General features: G+C 44.6%; 1 protein-coding gene across 3 annotated transcripts in view; it reads right to left on the reverse strand.

The window, feature by feature from the left end:
• Positions 1-415: 415 nt before the first annotated feature.
• MAP7D1 (MAP7 domain containing 1) overlaps positions 416-21,978 on the reverse strand; it is a 157,800-nt gene continuing 136,237 nt past the window's right edge. For 2 of the 3 annotated variants that reach the window (XM_063954405.1, XM_063954407.1), the window contains 8 exons: positions 11,600-11,714; positions 11,164-11,271; positions 8,815-8,937; positions 8,594-8,721; positions 8,197-8,330; positions 7,812-8,119; positions 2,638-2,860; positions 416-645 (listed from right to left, as the gene is read on the reverse strand). In XM_063954405.1, coding sequence (XP_063810475.1) covers positions 447-645; positions 2,638-2,860; positions 7,812-8,119; positions 8,197-8,330; positions 8,594-8,721; positions 8,815-8,937; positions 11,164-11,271; positions 11,600-11,714 — 1,338 coding nt within the window. In that variant the 3' untranslated portion in view covers positions 416-446. The remainder of the gene's footprint in view (positions 646-2,637; positions 2,861-7,811; positions 8,120-8,196; positions 8,331-8,593; positions 8,722-8,814; positions 8,938-11,163; positions 11,272-11,599; positions 11,715-21,978) is intronic. The other variant, XM_063954406.1, reaches the window with a different exon arrangement.

The raw sequence follows: 21,978 nt of genomic DNA on the forward strand, positions 1-21,978 counted from the left end.
TAATGTACTGTAGTTTGTACTTTGGAACCTTTTGTTAAAATTCAGAATTAATGATGTGAATACATCAGTTTTCTATGAAAGGACAGAAAATCAGGTATAGAGTAAAATAAAAGAAATTCAGCAGAGTCCCAGTAGAGGGAATAAAAGCAACATCCTTGCATTTAATGCTGCATTTGCACAGCAAGATGTGTGTGAATGCCTTTGTATAGCATATGCAACCACAGTGTATTGTGTGATCTGTTCTGTATCTGTCATATGATCAGGCAACGGGACATCCGTGTCAATAAACTCCTCTGCCCCTGCATGACCCAGCATAGTGTAGATTTACATTTAACTATGTGATTCAAGATGTTTGCAACCAACAGCTAGAACTTGTACAATATCAGCAACATCTTCAATCTAAATCTTTCCTGTCCTATACTGGCAACGTATGGTATCTACTTTATTCATACTTGTTTCTGCAGTCTTTCCATTTCCTCTTGCTCAACTTGGGCTCTTTCTTCAGCTTCTTTCCTCTGTTGTTCCTCTTCCCGCAGGCGCCTCTCCACTTCCTCCAGCTTTCGCTGTTCCTCCAGCCGTTGAGCTTCTGCCTCCCTCTGAAGCTTTTCCTCAGCCTCCCTCAAAGCACGCTCTTCTCGTTCTTGTCTACATAAAGTGAGAGTTTACATTTAGTGACCATGAATGCTACAGTAAACTAATAAAAACAGAGGAGTATACTTACGATATGGGAAGAAGGCCATTCCGGGACAAATGTCTACAACAGGTGTGGGCAATTACTTCAGGTGAGGGCCGTTTAAGTAAACAGTCGAGCAGCTCTGCATGCCCCTCTTATGCCATCACCCTCCTACACATGCCCCTTTTATACAATCACACTCCTCCATATGCCCTTGGAAATAAGCCACCACTAGATGGCCTTTATAATTTGAATATAACCATGAGAATCCACAATGTCTCCTGCTTAGCTATTCTGTGGGAGCCCATGCAGAGAGATAGGAAAACATTCTTCCTCTGGCCCTCAAAGGAGAACCATGCTCCCCACTGATTTCCAGCATTGTGTAGCAGGAAAAGCCAAGTCAGTGACATACCCACAGTGCAGGTCCTTCCCCTAGCCGCTGTTGCCTGCTGTGCTGTTTAAAGTTGTTGCCAACCTACACCTGAGCCAAACCGTGCAGTGTGGTGTAGCTAGGAGCAGAACAGGTCACATATATGCTGTAGGGGGGAGAGGATGTGGGCTGGACTAAACTGCCTGATGGCCCACATACGGCCTGAAGAATGTATTTTGTAGGGGTAATGAAATGTTAAGTTATGGTGACTAGAACTTAAAGAGCATTTTTCTACTTTGCATTTTTCTCATAACAGTGAAAAATTGATACAGGTTGAGTATCCCTTATCCAAAATGCTTGGGAACAGAAGTACTGTATTTTGGATATCTGATTTTTCCGTATTTTGGAATAATTGCATACCGTAATGAGATATCATGGGGATGGGGCCTAAGTCTAAGCACAGAATTAATTTATGTTTCAAATACAGTACACCTTATACACACAGCCTGAAGGTAGTTTTAGCCAATATTTTTAATAATTTTGTGCATTAAACAAAGTGTGTCTACATTCACACAATTCATTTATGTTTCATATACACCTTACACACACACCCTGAAGGTCATTTAATACAATATTTTTTAATAACTGTGTATTAAGCAAAGTTTGTGTACATTGAGCCATCATAAAACAAAGGTTTCACTATCTCACTCAAAAAATTCTGTATTTCGGAATATTTGGATATGGGATACTCAACCTGTATAACAGATATAAGAATGCAATAGGCTGGCAGGCAGGTCACCGTTTGCTAAGACAGGTTACAGATCAGCAATTGGTAGTCCAATGGGAAATGGTCAAACCCTAAAATGAATGTTGTTCATGAGACTGGGAAATACTGTTGTAGAACAAGAGAAGTGGCTAAAAACAGAGCAATGTATAGTAAAATAAGGGAGAACATGCAGAACCTGTAATGACCAATATTGGATTACTTTGTTAAATGGGTTATTTAAACAGTCTGCCCATGGTGGTCTTAATGTTAGTTTGCAGTTAGGTTTTCCATAAAAAGGGTTATCTTGAAATATACTTTTGTGAACAAACTTATCCAGTAATATATACTGTATGTACATGATATATACCTTTCCATTACTAAAACATTAACCTAATGATCCACAGGTTCTCAATCTCGGTCCTCAGGACCCCACACAGTTCTTGTTTTGCAGGTCATCTGTAGATTTTTAAAATGTGACAGTTGGTGATATACAGTGCACCTGCTGGGTGACATGGAAAACGTGAACCGTGTGGGGTCCTGAGGATCGAGTTTGAGAACCACATTATAAAGCAAGCTCCAGTCACAAAACTGCTCTGCACACTATGCAGCAGTAACAAATTTTAATGAGTCTTGGGAAAATTTTGATCCGTAAAATTTAAAAGTCAGACTTTGCCCAGATATAGATACGATTTACTTACAGCACCATTGTTATACTTTTATTTACATAGGGGGGCCAACTGTTCTTCCATGCATCAATAATGGAAATCATGACAGAATCAGTTGTGTCGACTGGGCGCACTTCATCATTATATCCAGTGCGACACCCACCTTTGTTGTTCCTCCTTCTCCCTCCTCTCCTGCTCCTCTCGCTCCCTCTGCTCTCTAGCCTGCCGTCTCTTCTCTGCCAGCAGCCGGGCAGCTTCATCTTTATCTGTTGTGCCAGCCATGGGCTTGTTTGGTGAGGGGGCAGGAGCTGGAGCATTGCTCACTGCTATAGGAGCATGTGAAGGGGCTGGTGCAGGGCCGGTGTCACTGGAAGAAATGATAAAATCTGAAAAACAAAAAGGAGGTTTTAATGGAGACAATCGTATTCCTGTCTGGCTGTCTCTAAAGCTGATCCCACTTACTACCTGGCATTGTTCGGAGTCCCTCAGCATATGAGCTAATGGGTGGCTAGAAAACAACTATACAACTTTATTACATGAATTAAAAATCACAAAATGGACAATAAATAGATTTCATTCTTACAGAGTATGGAGAATGCTAACAATGAAATGTTATGATTGTCAATTTTTTCATACCTGGAAAAGTGATAGCATTCATGCCATCACTTTGACATGCCCTAAGAAAACTAGACAGGAAAGGATGGATAGCTATGCACTGGTGAAGGGGCGGGATTTGAACTCTGGTAGCAGATTTAATTAGCCACGAATTAGGTCGCGCCAATTTTTACCACAGGTAAAACCCCCGGACTGTGTATAGTTAACAAGCAACATTGGCACCATACCAACAAATTGCCGTTTCTACTTTCTAGCAAAAATACCCAGCGATATGCACGTAAAATTAGGTTGGGACTTCACAGTACAGAACTTGTGGGTATTGTATCTGCCCACATATCGATTAGCCTCTCTATACTCTGTAGTTGTTTTCTTTTATGACTTGAAGAGAGGCTACACTCAGAATAAATAATAAAAAACAAATGTAACAGCAAATATTCTATATAGGATACTAGTACAGGTTGAGTATCCCATATCCAAATATTCCGAAATATGGAATATTCCGACATACGGACTTTTTTGAGTGAGATTGAAATAGTGAAACCTTTGTTTTTTGATGGCTCAATGTACACAAACTTTGTTTAATGCACAAAGTTATAAAAAATATTGGCTAAAATGACCTTCAGGCTGTATGTATAAGGTGTATATGTAACATAAATGCATTCTGTGCTTAGATTTAGGTCCCATCACCATGATATCTCATTATGGTATGCAATTATTCCAAAATACGGAAAAATCCCATATCCAAAATACCTCTGGTCCCAGGCATTTTGGATAAGGGATACTCATCCTGTATATCCCAAATAAATATTTGTCGTAATTCATTTTGTTTCTTCCTGTGTGGTATGCATGTTCTTAAAAATAAGAAAATGTAAGAACTTAGAAAGATTAATGTGAAATACTGTAATTAAAATAAGAGGTCCGCCATCTGGATAATACTATAGTCTATCAATTAAATATGTTGTAAATGAATAAGAAAACAAATGGTATAAGTATAATAAACCAGTATAAATAATTTATTGATATATTAGTTTAAAAATATCCTGTAATCTAATCCACAAACAAAAGCAGTCTCTTAGCTTTATTAGATCAGTAATGATTATTAAAAAAGTTCTGCTATTGAACTTGAAATACAGAACATTATGGATCTAGTTAAAAGAAAAAGAAAAAAGAGACAACTATTAACTGCAATATAAGGCAACAATAATTTTATAACAGAGAAATCAGTAAGAAAATTTACCTATGCTGGTTTGTAATAATCCTATGCCATTTGTGTTCTCAAGGTATGTAACATATAGATTGATTACAGAATCACCTGAACCTTGCTTTGATTCGGTCACACAAATCTTTTTTTTTTTTTTTTTTTTAAATGCTAACCATTTTTATTCTACATTTTTATTGTACAATAACTGCATATAAAACAGTATAGTAAACAATAAAAAGAAAAGAAACTGCCTGGATAAAAAGCAGAACGGCATATGATTACAAAGATAACAGCGATGTAGAAATACATAGTGTCCCAATGACACTTTACAGAAAACAAAATATAGAACAAAAAATATAACAAAGATAAGGAACAACAAGGTATACCAAAATTAAACAGGAGACAGGAGGGAGGGATAAGGAGGTAATGGAAGACCAAGGGATGGAGAAGAGGGATAGGACGATAAGGGAGAGAGTAGTAGGATGCATCTGTGGCTCTGAGGTATGAGGTGCATAGCGAAGTTCCTTTAAATTTCAACCAGGGTAGCCAGGTAGTAGAAAAATCTGAATACTTGCCTACAGAAAATATTATATCAACCATGTCTATATAATAATCAGTCCTTGAGAACCATTCCTTGATATATGGGAAAAGTGAGACAACCCCCAAAGGAATGGAATCACAGCCTCTGCTGCTTTATTGAGGTTTTTTTTAAAAAAGGGGGATTTCTTGTAGGTGGATATTTTTATAAACTGTTACATATTGGGATGAGGGGCACCTTCTCCTTTACCCACCAATTTAGATTAAGTTTTCTTGTCTTTTCTCATAAGTAAATAGGAGAATTTAACAGAACAAAGTAAGGTGTGGCTAGCAGAAACTATCCACAATTAAATATCTAGAGAGCCATCAGGCGTGTGGCCAGAGCATAACTAAGAAGTGCAGAAGTCCTAAATCCGACAGAGGTAAGAGACGGGGGAGGAGTGCGTGCATCTGTCTGTATCCATAGAGGAGAGAGTCGACAAACAGGGGCACACATTGTGGTAGAAGTAGCCGGGAAACTGCATGCTAAGTATGTATGCTCATCTAGGGTGCTTTAAAGCAGACCAAGCCCCTTAGTTAAGGGGGAGACCCAACACCATAGGACCAAAGGGGATAGTAGAACTCTGGGGCCCCGCAGCACGGCCAGAGTGGCCCAGCCGCCTTCAAGAGTGCCTTGTTGACAGGTTAGGAGGTCAGGCTCTGGCCAAAAGATGACCGCAGGCATGGGTGTGGGCAGTCAGACACATTTGGATTGTGAATCTGAGTCAGGGAGATCACCACAGTAGAAGTGTAGAGGGGTCCAGGGTATGTATACCTTATGTCCATCGAGAACTTTCCAAGTGTGTCCACTATGTTAGGCAGCCAGGGGACACATAAATATTTTGCCAAAGAAATATCATGTACCACATGGTAGCATGATTTTAAATACACAATTGATATCCTAAAAATACTATTCTTATCAATATAATTGGGATTTATGTTGCCCCCTAAAAAGTGGAAGAGAAATTAAAAAGCCGCTGTAATAGGCTACTAAGGCAGAGGTGGTCTGTTACATCAAGCACAACACGGTATAAAATAAATAAATAAATAAATATATATATATATATATATATATATATATATATAGTTGTGCTCATAAGTTTACATACCCTAGCAGAATTTGTGATTTTTTGCTGGCCATTTGTCAGAGAATATGAATGATAACTCACAGACTTTTCTTTCACTCATGGTTAGTGGTTGGGTGAAGCCATTTATTGTCAAACAACTGTGTTTACTCTTTTTAAATCATAATGACAACAGAAACTACCCAAATGACCCTGATCAAAAGTTTACATACCCTGGAGATTTTGGCCTGATAATATGCACACAAGTTGACACAAACGGGTTTGAATGGCTACTAAAGGTAAGCATCCTCACCTGTGATCTGTTTGCTTGTAATCAGTGTGTGTGTATAAAAGGTCAGTGAGTTTCTGGACTCCTGAAAGACCCTTGCATCTTTCATCCAGTGCTGCACTGACGTGTCTGGATTCTGGGGAAAGCAAAAGAATTGTCAAAGGATCTGTGGGAAAAGGTAATTGAACTGTATAAAACAGGAAAGGGATATAAAAAGATATCCAAGCAATTGAGAATGCCAATCAGCAGTGTTCAAACTCTAATTAAGAAGTGGAAAATGAGAGATTCTGTGGAAACCAAATCACGGTCAGGTAGACCAACAAAAATTTCAGCCACAACTGCCAGGAAAATTGTTCGGGATGCAAAGAAAAATCCACAAATAACTTCAGCTGAAATACAGGACTCTCTGAAAAAAAGTGGTGTGGTTGTTTCAATATGCACAATAAGGAGGCATTTGAAGAAAAATGAGCTGTATGGTCGAGTCGCCAGAAGAAAGCCATTACTACGCAAATGCCACAAAGCATCCGTATTACAATACTCCAAACAGCACAGAGACAAGCCTCAAAACTTCTGGAACAAAAAGTCATTTGGAGTGATGAGACCAAAATTTAAGTTTTTGGCCACAACCATAAACATTACATTTGGAGAGGAGTCAACAAGGCCTATGATGAAAGGTACACCATTCCTACTGTGAAACATGGAGGTGGATCGCTGATGTTTTGGGGATGTGTGAGCTACAAAGGCACTGGAAACTTGGTCAAAATTGATGGCAAGATGAATGCAGCATGTTATCAGAAAATACTGGAGGAAAATTTGTACTCATCAGCACAGAAGCTGCGCATGGGACGTACTTGGACGTTCCAACATGACAATGATCCAAAACACAAGGCCAAGTCGACCGGTCATTGGCTACAGCAGAATAAAGTGAAGGTTTTGGAGTGGCCATCTCAGTCTTCTGACCTCAATATCATTGAGCCACTCCGGGGAGATCTCAAACGTGCAGTTCATGCAAGACAGCCCAAGAATTTACAGGAACTGGAGGCTTTTTGCCAAGAAGAATGGGCAGCTTTACCATCTGAGAAAATAAAGAGCCTCATCCACAACTACCAAAGACTTCAAGCTGTCCTTGATGTTAAAGGGGGCAATACACGGTATTAAGAACTGGGGTATGTAAACTTTTGATCAGGGTCATTTGGGTAGTTTCTGTTGTCATTATGATTTAAAAAGAGTAAATACAGTTGTTAGACAATAAATGGCTTCACCCAACCACTAACCATGAGTGAAAGAAAAGTTTGTGAGTTATTATTCATATTCTCTGACAAATGGCCAGAAAAATCACAAATTCTGCTAGGGTACGTAAACTTATGAATACAACTGTATATATATATATATATATATATATATATATATATTTACTTTATTACAAGTGCACCTTAAATATGTGGAATTAATGTAAAAAAAATGTCCTTACTGAACACACCTGGATGCACGTTTAGCGCATAGTACAGCTTCACGAAACAGAGTTTAACTGAGTGTTGTACCATTACACTGATGCTCAGGTGTTAGTAAGGTCTTAGCTTCAGCATACAAACCTATAGTTGGCGTTGTGCTGCAGGGGCCAGCGCCTGGAGTTTCCTGTGTCTTTGTGATTTCCTGTGGTTGGAGTGCACGGGATGGTTGCCTCTCCTTCTCAACCTTTTGCTCTACTTTCTTCTCTCTAGTTTTGCTTGAGGTTTTCTCCTTCGGCTTCTCTACCTTTACTTTTGACTTCAGTGTTCCCTGAGTACCCTTTGGGGGAGACAGCTTTGGGGTTAGTGGTGCTGAAGAAGCTGGACAAGGCGATGCCGGGCGGCGAGTAGGAGTAGATGGTGAGGATGGGCGGTTTTTGGACTTTGTACTGCTGAGAATAAGAGAAACCATTATAACATGTATTCCAAAGTGAAACAGCTTCTCAGTATTCTGCAGCTTTACACTGACCTTGTGTCAGGTGTTGGAGATGCACGGCTCTTTGTAGCAGGAAGTGACTGGCGTTTCTTCAGGATACGGTCCCTAGTCAGGGCACTTCTTTCACGCTCATTTTCTCGGTCTTTCTCCTTCTTTTCTTTCTTTTTCTAAAAAGGTTGTAAGACAATCCTCTTAATGTCATGAACACTACTTTAATCAACACACATTTTAACCAATTAAATAAGATGGACTGAAAACAATGCTAATACAAACAAAATATTCATCACCATTACACCTGTAATTGATTAAAAGTTAAGAACATGGAACTATGAATTATCATGCATTATTTATTGTCCCCTCATCCTCAATCCTACTTTGGATCTCATATCTTAATGGGGTAAGAATTCCCCGAGTGGGAGGTTACACTCACCGGGGAGGAATCACTCCTCTTTCTGGGGGTTACATCAGGGCTGCTGACTGTGATCCTACGGCGGTGCTTGTGATTGTTACATGGGGCTAGGGGGCTTGCAGAGGCAGAGCGGGGACATACCAAAGAACCTGGCAAAGAAGAACGGTATGTTAGTATTGCACACAATGAAAAATAGCAATGAAAACCATATTGAGACAGAAATTTCCTGCTACAGGTCTTACTCAGATTACTGCTGTTTCCCGGGAGAGCTGCTGCACTGCGGCTTCGGGCTAGAAAGGACAGTGTGGGTGTCATCAGGCGGTCAACAATACTGCTTTCCCAAGGGCTGAGCTGCAAACTCCTGTCTGCAGAAAAGAAACCCGGTTATAAAGACGGGGAGAAAAATCAAGAAGCAGAGGGGGAAAGAAGACCGAATTGCCAAATTAAAGGCGGTGTCAAATAAAGACAAAAACTATATTTTTAACTTTACAGAGTATCCAAATGTGGTTGATTGAAACTTAGCTGAGCAACTTCCATTTCCATAACATTATTCAGGAATATCTGATTAAAATAGGAGGCTTAATCATGCAGAATATACTGTAAGAGCTATTCTATTATATTATAGCTTTCTTGTATTTTACCTGTAGGAGGGGGAGAATAGATTGTACTCTACTGGCAAATTGAGGCTTGAAACTTCTAACAAGATAGGTAAACTGTGTAACAGGGCTTACTCCAAAACGTTAGAAAGTTGTATATTTTAGATGCATTAGTAAATAGTCTCCTGGAGTATGCCAGCCCTATCTTTACAACCTCATGGAGAAGCTGGTGTACATGCAATAAGGTAGGGGTAGGCAACTCTTGGCATTAGTACCACAAGGTGGCACTGGAGGATGTTTGGGGTGGCAATAGTGGAGTCAGTCCCTCCCCTGCAAAGCTTTATCTTCCCTCACAGCAATACACTTTCTTTGGTGGTGTTATACCCTCTACAAACCAAAGTGTGGCCTGCATACCCAATGAAGCCTGGACCTTTGGTGAGTGAACTGGTTAGTACTGTTCACAGATGAAAAACAGCACAAAATTCTGAGGCATGTTGTTTTCTCCAGACTACGAAGTATCAACCTAACCTGAGCATACTAGCTTTAAAGGGGATGCAGTAACAAAACCGCTAGTCGGGATTCCGGAAATCACAGGCTTTTCTCCCTCTATAGGTTTCCACGACACCCATAGAGGGAGAATATAAGCCGTGGCAAGCGCAGCGAGCCACCATGCCCGCAGTGTAGCAAGGCCGCAAGGGGCTTTCTAGAGCTCGCCCCGCTGGCGGCATACCGGTGGCCGGGATCCCGCTGACGATATACCGACGGACGGGATTCCTGACGCCAGTTTTTCATACTGATCCCCTTCAAAAAAAGCAATGACAGGAAATCCACTAACATTTTAGTTACAATGTATTCATTTGTAATGTTTGTATATGTTGTATATGTTGGCACTTTGTAAACATTTTACTGGCTTATAATGTTAAACATTTGGCACCTAAATGAGAAAAAAAGTTTTTTCTAATCCTGTACGAAGGTATAATCTGTAACACTGATGTGCATATTACAGTACAATAGCATCTTTCAGATCCCAAAACCAAGTTATTTTAAAAGAAGATTCTGTAGTGTTTGTACAAAGGAAAGAACAGGCCTGCAACTTCACTGTTACACAATGATGAAACTCCAACCTCCGCTATCCGCCCTGGAAATATCTGGGAGGCCAAAGCCGGTAATTAGCAACATTCCTGAGAAACTGAAAGTACTCTGCAGCCACTAAGTCTTTGAGCAGTAGTTTCATTTATATACATGGACAGACCATTAACATTGCAGTCCCAGAACAATATTCTTTTGATATGAATCATGTTATTATGGGGTAGATCTATTATAGCGGCACAAGCTCTTCCTGCTTTATCTCTTTATCGCGGCGAAGCAGGAAGCAATACCGAGGAGATGCGTTACATCTCGGCTACCGGAGTGGGGGATGAATACCCCCCCCACCCCCCCCCCCACCCCACCCCGGCGACCCCTGCCTGAGCCCACAGCACATCAACTTAGTGCTGATGCGCTGTGTATCAACTCCCGGCCGGCTTCACTGGGTATGTACGAGATCTCGCAAACACTCCTGAGATCTCATGTAAGCAGCCACCACAGATAATAACATATCCCGGGAGGTAATACCTGCAGATATGTGAAATGATTATTTTTTTGCGCCATACAATTGTATGGTTATGGTGAAATTGTTAGATGTTTTCAGATACCATAGAGAAGAGTGATTTTGAAGTAATCTGCTTTCATACATACAGAGGTTAGTTGTAAGTGTCAAATAGCGCTGGTTATAGAGCAATTGCCACTTAACCACCTCCTCTTTTATCTCCCACTGTATGAAGGACCCTCTACCTTTAAGCATTCAGAGACCAAGAAAAACCTAATTAAAATCAATCTGCGACCTGGACATTAACTGATTTATGGCACTATTAAACAAGACCTGATTTTTAGTCACACAGATATAACACACCAGGCTTAGCGAGAACATTTCCCACAACAATATACATCTCTTACTTCTGTTGGGAGAGTTCCACAAGGTGGCAGAAGATTTGGATAATCGCTTGTTGATTATGGAGTCAACATGTCTGGGAAGGTTTACTGCGGATACAGAGCATCTGTTTGCTGCCGAAATAAAAAATAAATAAAAAACAAACACACGAGACTGACTGATTACACACAGAACTACTAACCTCTGAGCTAATGCAGCAGCTAGATTTAATGTTATTTAGGTCTGGGCCACACATAGCGGTCAGGCGGGTCCTGCTGAACGGGACCTGCTTGGCCGCTATGTGTGGCCCCACACTTAGGCCCAAAATATTAATTTATAACTAACACACCTGAAATAAGTACTGTAAAACAAATGAATACAATTGTTTTGTACTCAAAAATAAAATTCATAAAATTGATCCAAGGTTGTAAAGACAGCACCCTCATATAGAGTATTACTTACCGCCTTTCTGTCCAGGAGAGTTCTGATGCAGTGCGCCTGCCCAGGACCATCGCTGCTGGCGAATCTCTGCCCACGTCTTCTTTGTGGCACGGCTGACCGCAGACTCGTATCTCTCCTGAGAATTGGCACATTGTTAGAATTACATTGTATTAAAATAAATAAAATAAAACCACAATAGTGATGGCCTTACAATTGGTGTAACATTCTAGGTAAATATACAACAAATAACGAGTTTTATGGTAAGAACTTACCTTTGTTAAAACTCTTTCTGCGAGGTACACTGGGCTCCACAAGGATAGACATTGGGGTGTAGAGTAGGATCTTGATCCGAAGCACCAACAGGCTCAAAAGCTTTGACCTTCTTCCAAAGATGCATAGCGCCGCCTCCGTGCACAGGAGCTCAGTTTTGTTACCCAGCCCAATGCAGTAGCAAGTAAAAGAAACGACAACTGCAAGTTGCCACAAACACCACACTCTCCCGACAGGAGAAAGTGTCAGCGGCTAATGCCACACCAACCCAAAGAAGCTAAGTGCGTCAGGGTGGGCGCCTTGTGGAGCCCAGTGTACCTCGCAGAAAGAGTTTTAACAAAGGTAAGTTCTTACCATAAAACTCGTTTTCTGCTGCGGGGTACACTGGGCTCCACAAGGATAGACATAGGGGATGTCCTAAAGCAGTTCCTTATGGGAGGGGACGCACTGTAGCGGGCACAAGAACCACGTTTCCAAAGGAAGCATCCTGGGAAGCGGCAGTATCGAAGGCATAGAACCTTATGAACGTGTTCACTGAGGACCATGTAGCCGCCTTGCACAATTGTTCAAGGGTAGCACCACGGCGGGCCGCCCAAGAAGGTCCAACGGACAGAGTAGAATGGGCCGTAATGTGAGCAGGAGCTGACAGACCAGCCTTCACATAAGCATGTGCAATCACCATTCTAATCCATCTGGCCAAAGTCTGCTTGTGAGCAGGCCAGCCACGTTTGAGAATCAGATTTCCTACTAGAAGCAGTTCTCTTCACATAGATACGGAGAGCCCGTACCACATCCAAAGACCGCTCTTTGGGAGACAGATCAGGAGAAACAAGTGCCAGAACCACAATCTCCTGGTTAAGGTGGAACAAAGAAACCACCGTAGGTAAATATCCGGGACGAGTCCTAAGAACCGCCCGGTTTCGGTGAAATATCAGATATGGGGAACTGCAAGGCAAGGAAACCAAATCCGACACTCTTCTAGCTGAAGCAATAGCCAGCAGAAACACCACCTTAAGGGAAAGCCACTTAAGCTCAGCTGAACCAAGAGGTTCAAACGGAGACTCTTGTAACTCCTCCAAAACCACTGACAAGTCCTAAGGAGCCACAGGCGGGACATAGGGAGGTTGGATACGCAACACACCATGAGTAAAGGTATGCACATCAGGTAAGGTCGCAATCTTTCTCTGAAACCACACCGACAAGGCAGATATTTGAACCTTGAGGGAGGCTAGATGCAGGCCTAAGTCCAGGCCCTGCTGAAGAAAGGCCAACAACTTGGCTGTACTAAACTTGGAAGCGTCATAATTGTTAGATGCGCACCAAACAAAGTAAGAATGCCAGACCCTACGGTAAATCTGAGCAGAAGCCGGTTTCCGGGCCCGCAACATAGTTTGAATGACCACCACAGAAAACCCTTTAGCCCTTAAGACGGAAGCTTCAAGAGCCACGCCGTCAAAGACAGCCGGGCTAGGTCCTGGTAGACACAGGGGCCCTGAACGAGGAGGTCTGGGCATTGTGGAAGTAGAATTGGACGCTCTGACGATAGGCCCTGCAGGTCTGAGAACCAGTGCCGTCTGGGCCACGCTGGTGCTATGAGAAGCAGAATTCCTCTTTCTTGCTTGAACTTCCGAATTACCCTGGGGAGGAGATACACCGGAGGGAACACGTAAGGCACCGAAACCTCCACGGCACCGCCAGCGCATCCACGAATGCTGCTTGAGGATCTCTTGTCCTTGCTCCGAAGACTGGAGCCTTGTGATTGTGTCGAGATGCCATCAGATCTACGTCTGGAAAGCCCCACTTTTCCACTAGGAGTTGAAACACTGCTGGATGGAGGCCCCACTCTCCGGCGTGTACGTCCTGACGACTGAGAAAGTCTGCTTCCCAATTCAGGACTCCCGGAATGCATATTGCCGATATGGCCGGTAGATGGCGTTCCGCCCATTGCAGAATCCGTGAGACTTCCTTCATTGCCAAACGGCTTAGAGTGCCGCTTTGATGATTTATGTAAGCCACTGTGGTGGCGTTGTCCGACTGTATTTGAACAGGACTCTTGTGAATTAAATGCTGGTCCAGGTTCAACGAATTGAAGCCCGCCCGCAATTCCAGAATGTTGATCGAGAGGAGATCCACCAGCCCTGAAGGGAGTGTTGCTCCAGCACCGCGCCCCAACCTCTCAGACTGGCATCTGTCGTCAACAGGACCCAGTCGGATATCCAGAAGGGATGGCCCCTGCACAATCGTTGGTCCTGAAGCCACCAGTGCAGCGACAGACGGACCTCCGGAGTCAATGAGATCATGCGAGACCTGATCCGGTGAGGCAAGCCGTCCCACTTGGCTAGAATAAGCCTCTGGAGAGGGCGAGAATGGAATTGAGCATACTCCACCAAGTCGAATGCTGACACCATGAGGCCCAGCACCTGCATCGCCGAATGTATCGACACTTGCGGACGAGAAAGGAAGCAACGAATCCTGTCCTGAAGCTTCAGGACTTTCTCCTGGGACAAAAACAACTGCTGGTTGTGAGTGTCCAATAACGCTCCCAGGTGCACCATGCTCTGAGCAGGGACCAGGGAGGATTTCTTCCAGTTGGAGAGCCACCCGTGGGCTTGTAGAAACCGGACAGTCATATTCAGATGACGTAAAAGAAGTTCTGGGGAATTTGCCAGGATCAACAAGTCGTCCAGATACGGCAGTATCCTGACCCCTTGACGGCGGAGTACCACCGTCATCACCGCCATGACTTTGGTGAAGACTCGCGGAGCCGTAGTTAAACCAAAAGGTAACACCCAAAACTGGTAACAGAGGTTGCCAATCGCAAACCTCAGGTATTGCTGATGTGACACTGCTATAGGAATATGCAGGTAAACATCCTGTATGTCCAGGGAGACCATATAATCCCCAGGTTCCAAGGCCAGAACTATAGAGCGAAGGGTTTCCATACGGAACTTGGAAACTTTCACAAACCTGTTCAATGCCTTGAGATTGAGAATGGGCCGAGAGGACCCATTCGGTTTCGGGACTAGAAACAGCGGAGAATAGTACCCCCGGCCCCTCTGAGCAAGAGGCACCTGTACTACGACTCCTGTATCCAGGAGGGTCTGTACCACCGAATGTAGAGTGTTTGCCTTTGTCTGGTCCAATGGGACGTCTGTCTGGCAAAATCGATGAGGGGGACATTTTATGAAGGCTATGGCGTAACCTCGAGTGACGACTTCCCGTACCCAGGCATCTGAAGTGGTCTTCAACCATTCCTGGATATACCCTAGAAGCCGGCCCCCCACCCTGAGATCCCCCAGGGGGAGGCCCGCCCCATCTTGCGACAGGCTTATCCATCTTGGAAGCTGGCTGACGGGCAGCCCAGGCTCTTTTGGGCTTCGACTTACCAGGTTTGGAAGTGTGGGCCTGCTTTTTGTACGCCTGACCTTTTGCTTTACCTGAAGGACAAAAGGGGCGAAAGGACGTACCTTTAGCCTTCGACACAGAAGGAGCGGTACTTGGCAGACAGGCAGTTTTGGCAGTAGCCAACTCAGCCACTATCTTATTTAAGTCCTCCCCAAACAGAATATCTCCCTTGAAAGGGAGTACCTCCAGGGTTTTTCTAGAGTCCAGATCCACAGACCAGGATCTCAGCCACAATATCCGGCGAGCCAGGCCTGATGTAGTAGAGGTCTTGACTGCTAGAATACTAGCATCAGAAGCCGCCTCTTTAATATACTGAGAAGCTGTGACAATATATGACAAGCATTGTCTAGCATGTAATTGAAAGAAAATTTAGTTTTTAAGTCGGGGGCCTTCCTGTACACTACTTTTGGTTGTGGGGGTAGGATTCTGGCTAGTGTCTCATCCTGCATCAGAATGTCCCAGTGTTTCTTGATGCTTTGTTTGATTTTTCCAGCTGCATTGTTGTACAGCAGGCATTCCCAACCACGGTCCTCAAGGCACACCAACAGTACAGGTTTTAGTGATATCCAGGCTTCAGCACAGGTGACTTAATTAGTAGCTGAGCTATTTTGATTTAACCATCTGTGCTGCAGCCTGGATATCACTAAAACCTGTACTGTTGGTGTGCCTTGAGGACCGTGGTTGGGAATGCCTGCTGTACAGTGTCACAAAGTATATATAATTTCCTTGCTTCGCTTGGTTCCTATCTTTGTACGTCAGAAGTGTTCCCCTATCCGTTTCTTCCAGTTTCTGATATGCCTGGTCTACAGTCTCTTTGTCATATCTTTTATCCAAAAATTTCTGTTTTAACTCCTGTCCCTGTTCCTTGTAGTCATCCATCTGTGTACAATTTCTCCTCAGACGTGTAAACTGCCCTATGGGGATACTTTTGAGCCAATTCAGGTGATGGCTACTGGTAGATAGGATGTAACTGTTCACACCCACTTGTTTGTGGTATGTGCGTGTTTCTATCCTGTTGTTGACGATGTGAATGTCTAAATCCAGGAAGATTGCCTTCTCTTTACTGTAGGTGGTGGTGAATTGTAAATTTCGGTCGTTGTCATTAATATAGGATATGAATGCCTGTAGGTCACTTTCTGTTCCTTTCCAAATGAACAGTATGTCGTCTATAAAGCGTCGCCAGAGGACCAGGTTTGCCCCGAAGCCATGCCCCTGCCAGATGTTGTCCTCCTCACACTTACTCATAAACAGGTTGGCATAGCTCGGGGAAAACCTGGTCCCCATGGCTGTCCCTGTCACACTCACAAAGACTACACATACTAACCAGAAGTACATAGGCACACCACACCTATGGTAAAGGTGACCCATACTAGGGTACACCAGACATTAACCCCAGCCGGGGTCCTTCTGAGTAAGGTATACCATCAGGAGGGTATACTTATAAAGGGTGGTCTGCAAGACACACCTGATAGTGGTAATTGGACACATTGACTATAAGGGCTTAAGCACAAGTGTACCATTCAGGAGGGCACACTCAGAAAGGGTGGTCTGCAGGACACACCTGAAGAGGGACATTTGTCTATAGCAAACAGTGAATAAATATACACAACCTATTCTGTCTTACGGGTATCATTACACAAACAGGGAATATACTCCATATAAGAACAAGACCAACCCCCCCCCTCCCCCCCCCATTTTTCATCTATTCTCAGTGCACTCTGGGAGTGTGGATATTGGGGGGGCCCAATATCCACTCCCAGAGTGCGCTGACCATTTTCTTTCAATTATCTGCAATAGGAGACAGGACACCTCCAGGTCCAGCAGCACTCATCCTAACTGTCCCCCAGTGAGCGCTATCTCTCCCCATTTCAAAATTGTCTAGCATGGTCAGAAGAGATTTCAGCTTCCAACTCTAGGGCCTATGCTTCATTAGCCTCTGCAGCCCATGTTGCTGCAATAGTGGGCCTTTGTGCAGCACCCGTGAGGATGTAAATCGCTTTCAGACAACCCTCCACACGTTTATCTGTAGGCTCTTTTAGAGACGTGACGGTAGTGACAGGTAGAGCCGAGGAAACCACCATCCGAGCCACATGCGAGTCCACTGGAGGAGGCGTTTACCAATTTTTAGACAGCTCTGGCGCGAGGGGATAGCGAGCCAGCATCTTCTTTTGAGGCACAAACTTCTTTCCTGGGTTTCCCCAGGATTCCTGAGTGAGGTAAAACTTGTTTAACCACCTTCTGACTCTTGAACCTATTTGGTTTCTTAGGAGGGACGGATGGCTCGGGATCATCCGTAATCTGTAGAATCAACTTAATAGCCTCCAAAAGATCAGGAACATCCACATGTGAACTACCCTCCCCATCAGCAGTATCTGTGTCAGAATCTGTGGGGTCAGTGTAAGCGCCATCTCCATCAGACGAGGTGTCAGTGACAGCAGTGGATTGTGAGGAGGTAAGAGCTCGCTTAGAGGACCCCATGGTCTTAGGCGAGCGAGGACTTTTTACTAGTCAAGGACTGGTTCAATTTCTTCAATTGAGCAGACAAGTTATCTGCCCATGGCAGGTTAGCCGCGGGGACCACATACGGTTGAACTGGCATAGGAGGTCCCATAGGGGGTGTTAGTTTAGCAACTAGCGTATTTAGAAGCGTGGAGAAAGTAGCCCACGGTGAGTCGTTATGGGCCCCCATTGCCACAGTCCCACTGGGGGGCAAGGAGCCCCCAGAACAAGAGCCCGCAGCTGCTATAGCCTCCTCATAGGGATTTGTGGCTTCAGCAACACCGGCAGTGTGTTCAGCCCCAGAACCGTTACCTTCAGAAGCAGACATGATGTAACTTGCAATATCAGGTAACACAGTACAATTGTCAGCAGCACAATACCTCATGCCCAAACTCCTGCCCAATGTAGTCAGCACAAGCAGGGATACAGGAGAGATATGGTGACTAAAATCCAAGAGAAAAATACGTATTAGAGTATATCTTGTGAATATCCTATATTATAAAACCTGACGCACCAAGCCCCCTCAGGTTATAGAATATAGGGATAGCAAGGTGAGTGAGAGACACGCAATGGAAATCACTCAGCAACCTAATGCACACACATATAGTCACAGTTATACAATGCAGAGGTTATTACCAACAATAATACTGCACTGGACCTATATATATATATATATATATATATATATATATATATATATATATATATATATATATATATAATATAAGAATTTACTTACCGATAATTCTATTTCTCGTAGTCCGTAGTGGAAGGTGGGAACTCCGTAAGGAACATGGGGAGTAGCGGCTCCGCAGGAGACTGGGCACAAAAGTAAAGCTTTAGGACTACCTGGTGTGCACTGGCTCCTCCCCCTATGACCCTCCGCCAAGCCTCAGTTAGGATACTGTGCCCGGACGAGCGTACACAATAAGGAAGGATTTTGAATCCCGGGTAAGACTCATATACCAGCCACACCAATCACACCGTACAACCTGTGATCTGAACCCAGTTAACAGCATGATAACAGCGGAGCCTCTGAAAAGATGGCTCACAACAACAAAAACCCGATTTTTGTAACAGCAACTATGTACAAGTATTGCAGACAATCCGCACTTGGGATGGGCGCCCAGCATCCACTACGGACTACGAGAAATAGAATTATCGGTAAGTAAATTCTTATTTTCTCTGACGTCCTAGTGGATGCTGGGAACTCCGTAAGGACCATGGGGATTATACCAAAGCTCCCAAACGGGCGGGAGAGTGCGGATGACTCTGCAGCACCGAATGAGAGAACTCCAGGTCCTCCTCAGCCAGGGTATCAAATTTGTAGAATTTAGCAAACGTGTTTGCCCCTGACCAAGTAGCTGCTCGGCAAAGTTGTAAAGCCGAGACCCCTCGGGCAGCCGCCCAAGATGAGCCCACCTTCCTTGTGGAATGGGCTTTTACAGATTTAGGCTGTGGCAGGCCTGCCACAGAATGTGCAAGCTGAATTGTACTACAAATCCAACGAGCAATAGTCTGCTTAGAAGCAGGAGCACCCAGCTTGTTGGGTGCATACAGGATAAACAGCGAGTCAGATTTTCTGACTCCAGCCGTCCTGGAAACATATATTTTCAGGGCCCTGACTACATCCAGCAACTTGGAGTCCTCCAAGTCCCTAGTAGCCGCAGGTACCACAATAGGCTGGTTCAGGTGAAACGCTGAAACAACCTTAGGGAGAAATTGAGGACGAGTCCTCAATTCTGCCCTGTCCGTATGAAAAATTAGGTAAGGGCTTTTATAGGATAAAGCCGCCAATTCTGACACACGCCTGGCCGAAGCCAGGGCCAACAGCATTACCACTTTCCATGTGAGATATTTTAAGTCCACAGTGGTGAGTGGTTCAAACCAATGTGATTTTAGGAACCCCAAAACTACATTGAGATCCCAAGGTGCCACTGGAGGCACAAAAGGAGGCTGTATATGCAGTACCCCCTTGACAAACGTCTGAACTTCAGGAACTGAAGCCAGTTCTTTCTGGAAGAAAATCGACAGGGCCGAAATTTGAACCTTAATGGACCCTAATTTTAGGCCCATAGACAGTCCTGTTTGCAGGAAATGCAGGAAACGACCCAGTTGAAATTCCTCTGTAGGGGCCTTCCTGGCCTCGCACCACGCAACATATTTACGCCAAATACGGTGATAATGTTGTGCGGTTACATCCTTCCTGGCTTTGATCAGGGTAGGGATGACTTCATCCGGAATGCCTTTTTCCTTCAGGATCCGGCGTTCAACCGCCATGCCGTCAAACGCAGCCGCGGTAAGTCTTGGAACAGACAGGGTCCCTGCTGGAGCAGGTCCCTTCTTAGAGGTAGAGGCCACGGGTCCTCTGTGAGCATCTCTTGAAGTTCCGGGTACCAAGTCCTTCTTGGCCAATCCGGAGCCAAGAGTATAGTTCTTACTCCTCTCCGTCTTATAATTCTCAGTACCTTGGGTATGAGAGGCAGAGGAGGGAACACATACACTGACTGGTACACCCATGGTGTTACCAGAGCGTCCACAGCTATTGCCTGAGGGTCCCTTGACCTGGCGCAATACCCGTCTAGTTTTTTGTTGAGGCGGGACGCCATCATGTCCACCTTTGGTTTTTCCCAACGGTTCACAATCATGTGGAAGACTTCTGGATGAAGTCCCCACTCTCCCGGGTGGAGGTCGTGCCTGCTGAGGAAGTCTGCTTCCCAGTTGTCCACTCCCGGAATGAACACTGCTGACAGTGCTATCACATGATTTTCCGCCCAGCGAAGAATCCTTGCAGCTTCTGCCATTGCCCTCCTGCTTCTTGTGCCGCCCTGTCTGTTTACGTGGGCGACTGCCGTGATGTTGTCTGACTGGATCAGCACCGGCTGACCTTGAAGCAGAGGTCTTGCTAGGCTTAGAGCATTGTAGATGGCCCTTAGCTCCAGGATATTTATGTGAAGTGATGTCTCCAGGCTTGACCACAAGCCCTGGAAATTTCTTCCCTGTGTGACTGCTCCCCAGCCTCTCAGGCTGGCATCCGTGGTCACCAGGACCCAGTCCTGAATGCCGAATCTGCGGCCCTCTAGAAGATGAGCACTCTGCAACCACCACAGGAGAGACACCCTTGTCTTTGGTGACAAGATTATCCGCTGATGCATCTGAAGATGCGACCCGGACCATTTGTCTAGCAGATCCCACTGGAAGGTTCTTGCGTGGAATCTGCCGAATGGGATTGCTTCGTAGGAAGCCACCATTTTTCCCAGGACCCTTGTGCATTGATGCACTGAGACTTGGCCTGGTTTTAGGAGATTTCTGACTAGCTCGGATAACTCCCTGGCTTTCTCCTCCGGGAGAAAAACCTTTTTCTGGACTGTGTCCAGGATCATCCCTAGGAATAGAAGGCGTGTCGTCGGGATCAGCTGCGATTTTGGAATATTGAGAATCCATCCGTGCTGCCGCAACACTATCTGAGATAGTGCTACCCCGACTTCCAACTGTTCCCTGGATCTTGTAGGTAAGCATCTTTGATGTCCAGAGACACCATATAATCCCCTTCTTCCAGGTTTGCAATCACTGCTCTGAGTGACTCCATCTTGAATTTGAACCTCTGTATGTAAGTGTTCAAGGATTTTAGATTTAAAATTGGTCTCACCGAGCCGTCCGGCTTCGGTACCACAAACAGTGTGGAATAATACCCCTTTCCCTGTTGCAGGAGGGGTACCTTGATTATCACCTGCTGGGAATACAGCTTGTGAATGGCTTGCAATACTGCCTCCCTGTCTGAGGGAGACGTCGGTAAAGCAGACTTTAGGAAACGGCGAGGGGGAGACGTCTCGAATTCCAATTTGTACCCCTGAGATACCACCTGAAGGATCCAGGGGTCCACTTGCGAGTGGGCCCACTGCGCGCTGAACTTCTTGAGACGGGCCCCCACCGTGCCTGAGTCCGCTTGTAAAGCCCCAGCGTCATGCTGAGGACTTTGCGGAGGCGGGAGAGGGCTTCTGTTCCTGGGAACTGGCTGTGTGCTGCAGCCTTTTTCCTCTCCCTCTGCCACGGGGCAGAAATGAGGAGCCTTTTGCCCGCTTGCCCTTATGGGGCCGAAAGGACTGTGCCTGATAATACGGCGTCTTCTTATGTTGAGAGGCTACCTGGGGTAAAAATGTGGATTTTCCAGCAGTTGCCGTGGCTACCAGGTCTGATAGACCTACCCCAAATAACTCCTCCCCCTT

Source organism: Pseudophryne corroboree, chromosome 2 (assembly GCF_028390025.1).
Source record: "Pseudophryne corroboree isolate aPseCor3 chromosome 2, aPseCor3.hap2, whole genome shotgun sequence".
Classification (NCBI taxonomy): domain Eukaryota; kingdom Metazoa; phylum Chordata; class Amphibia; order Anura; family Myobatrachidae; genus Pseudophryne; species Pseudophryne corroboree.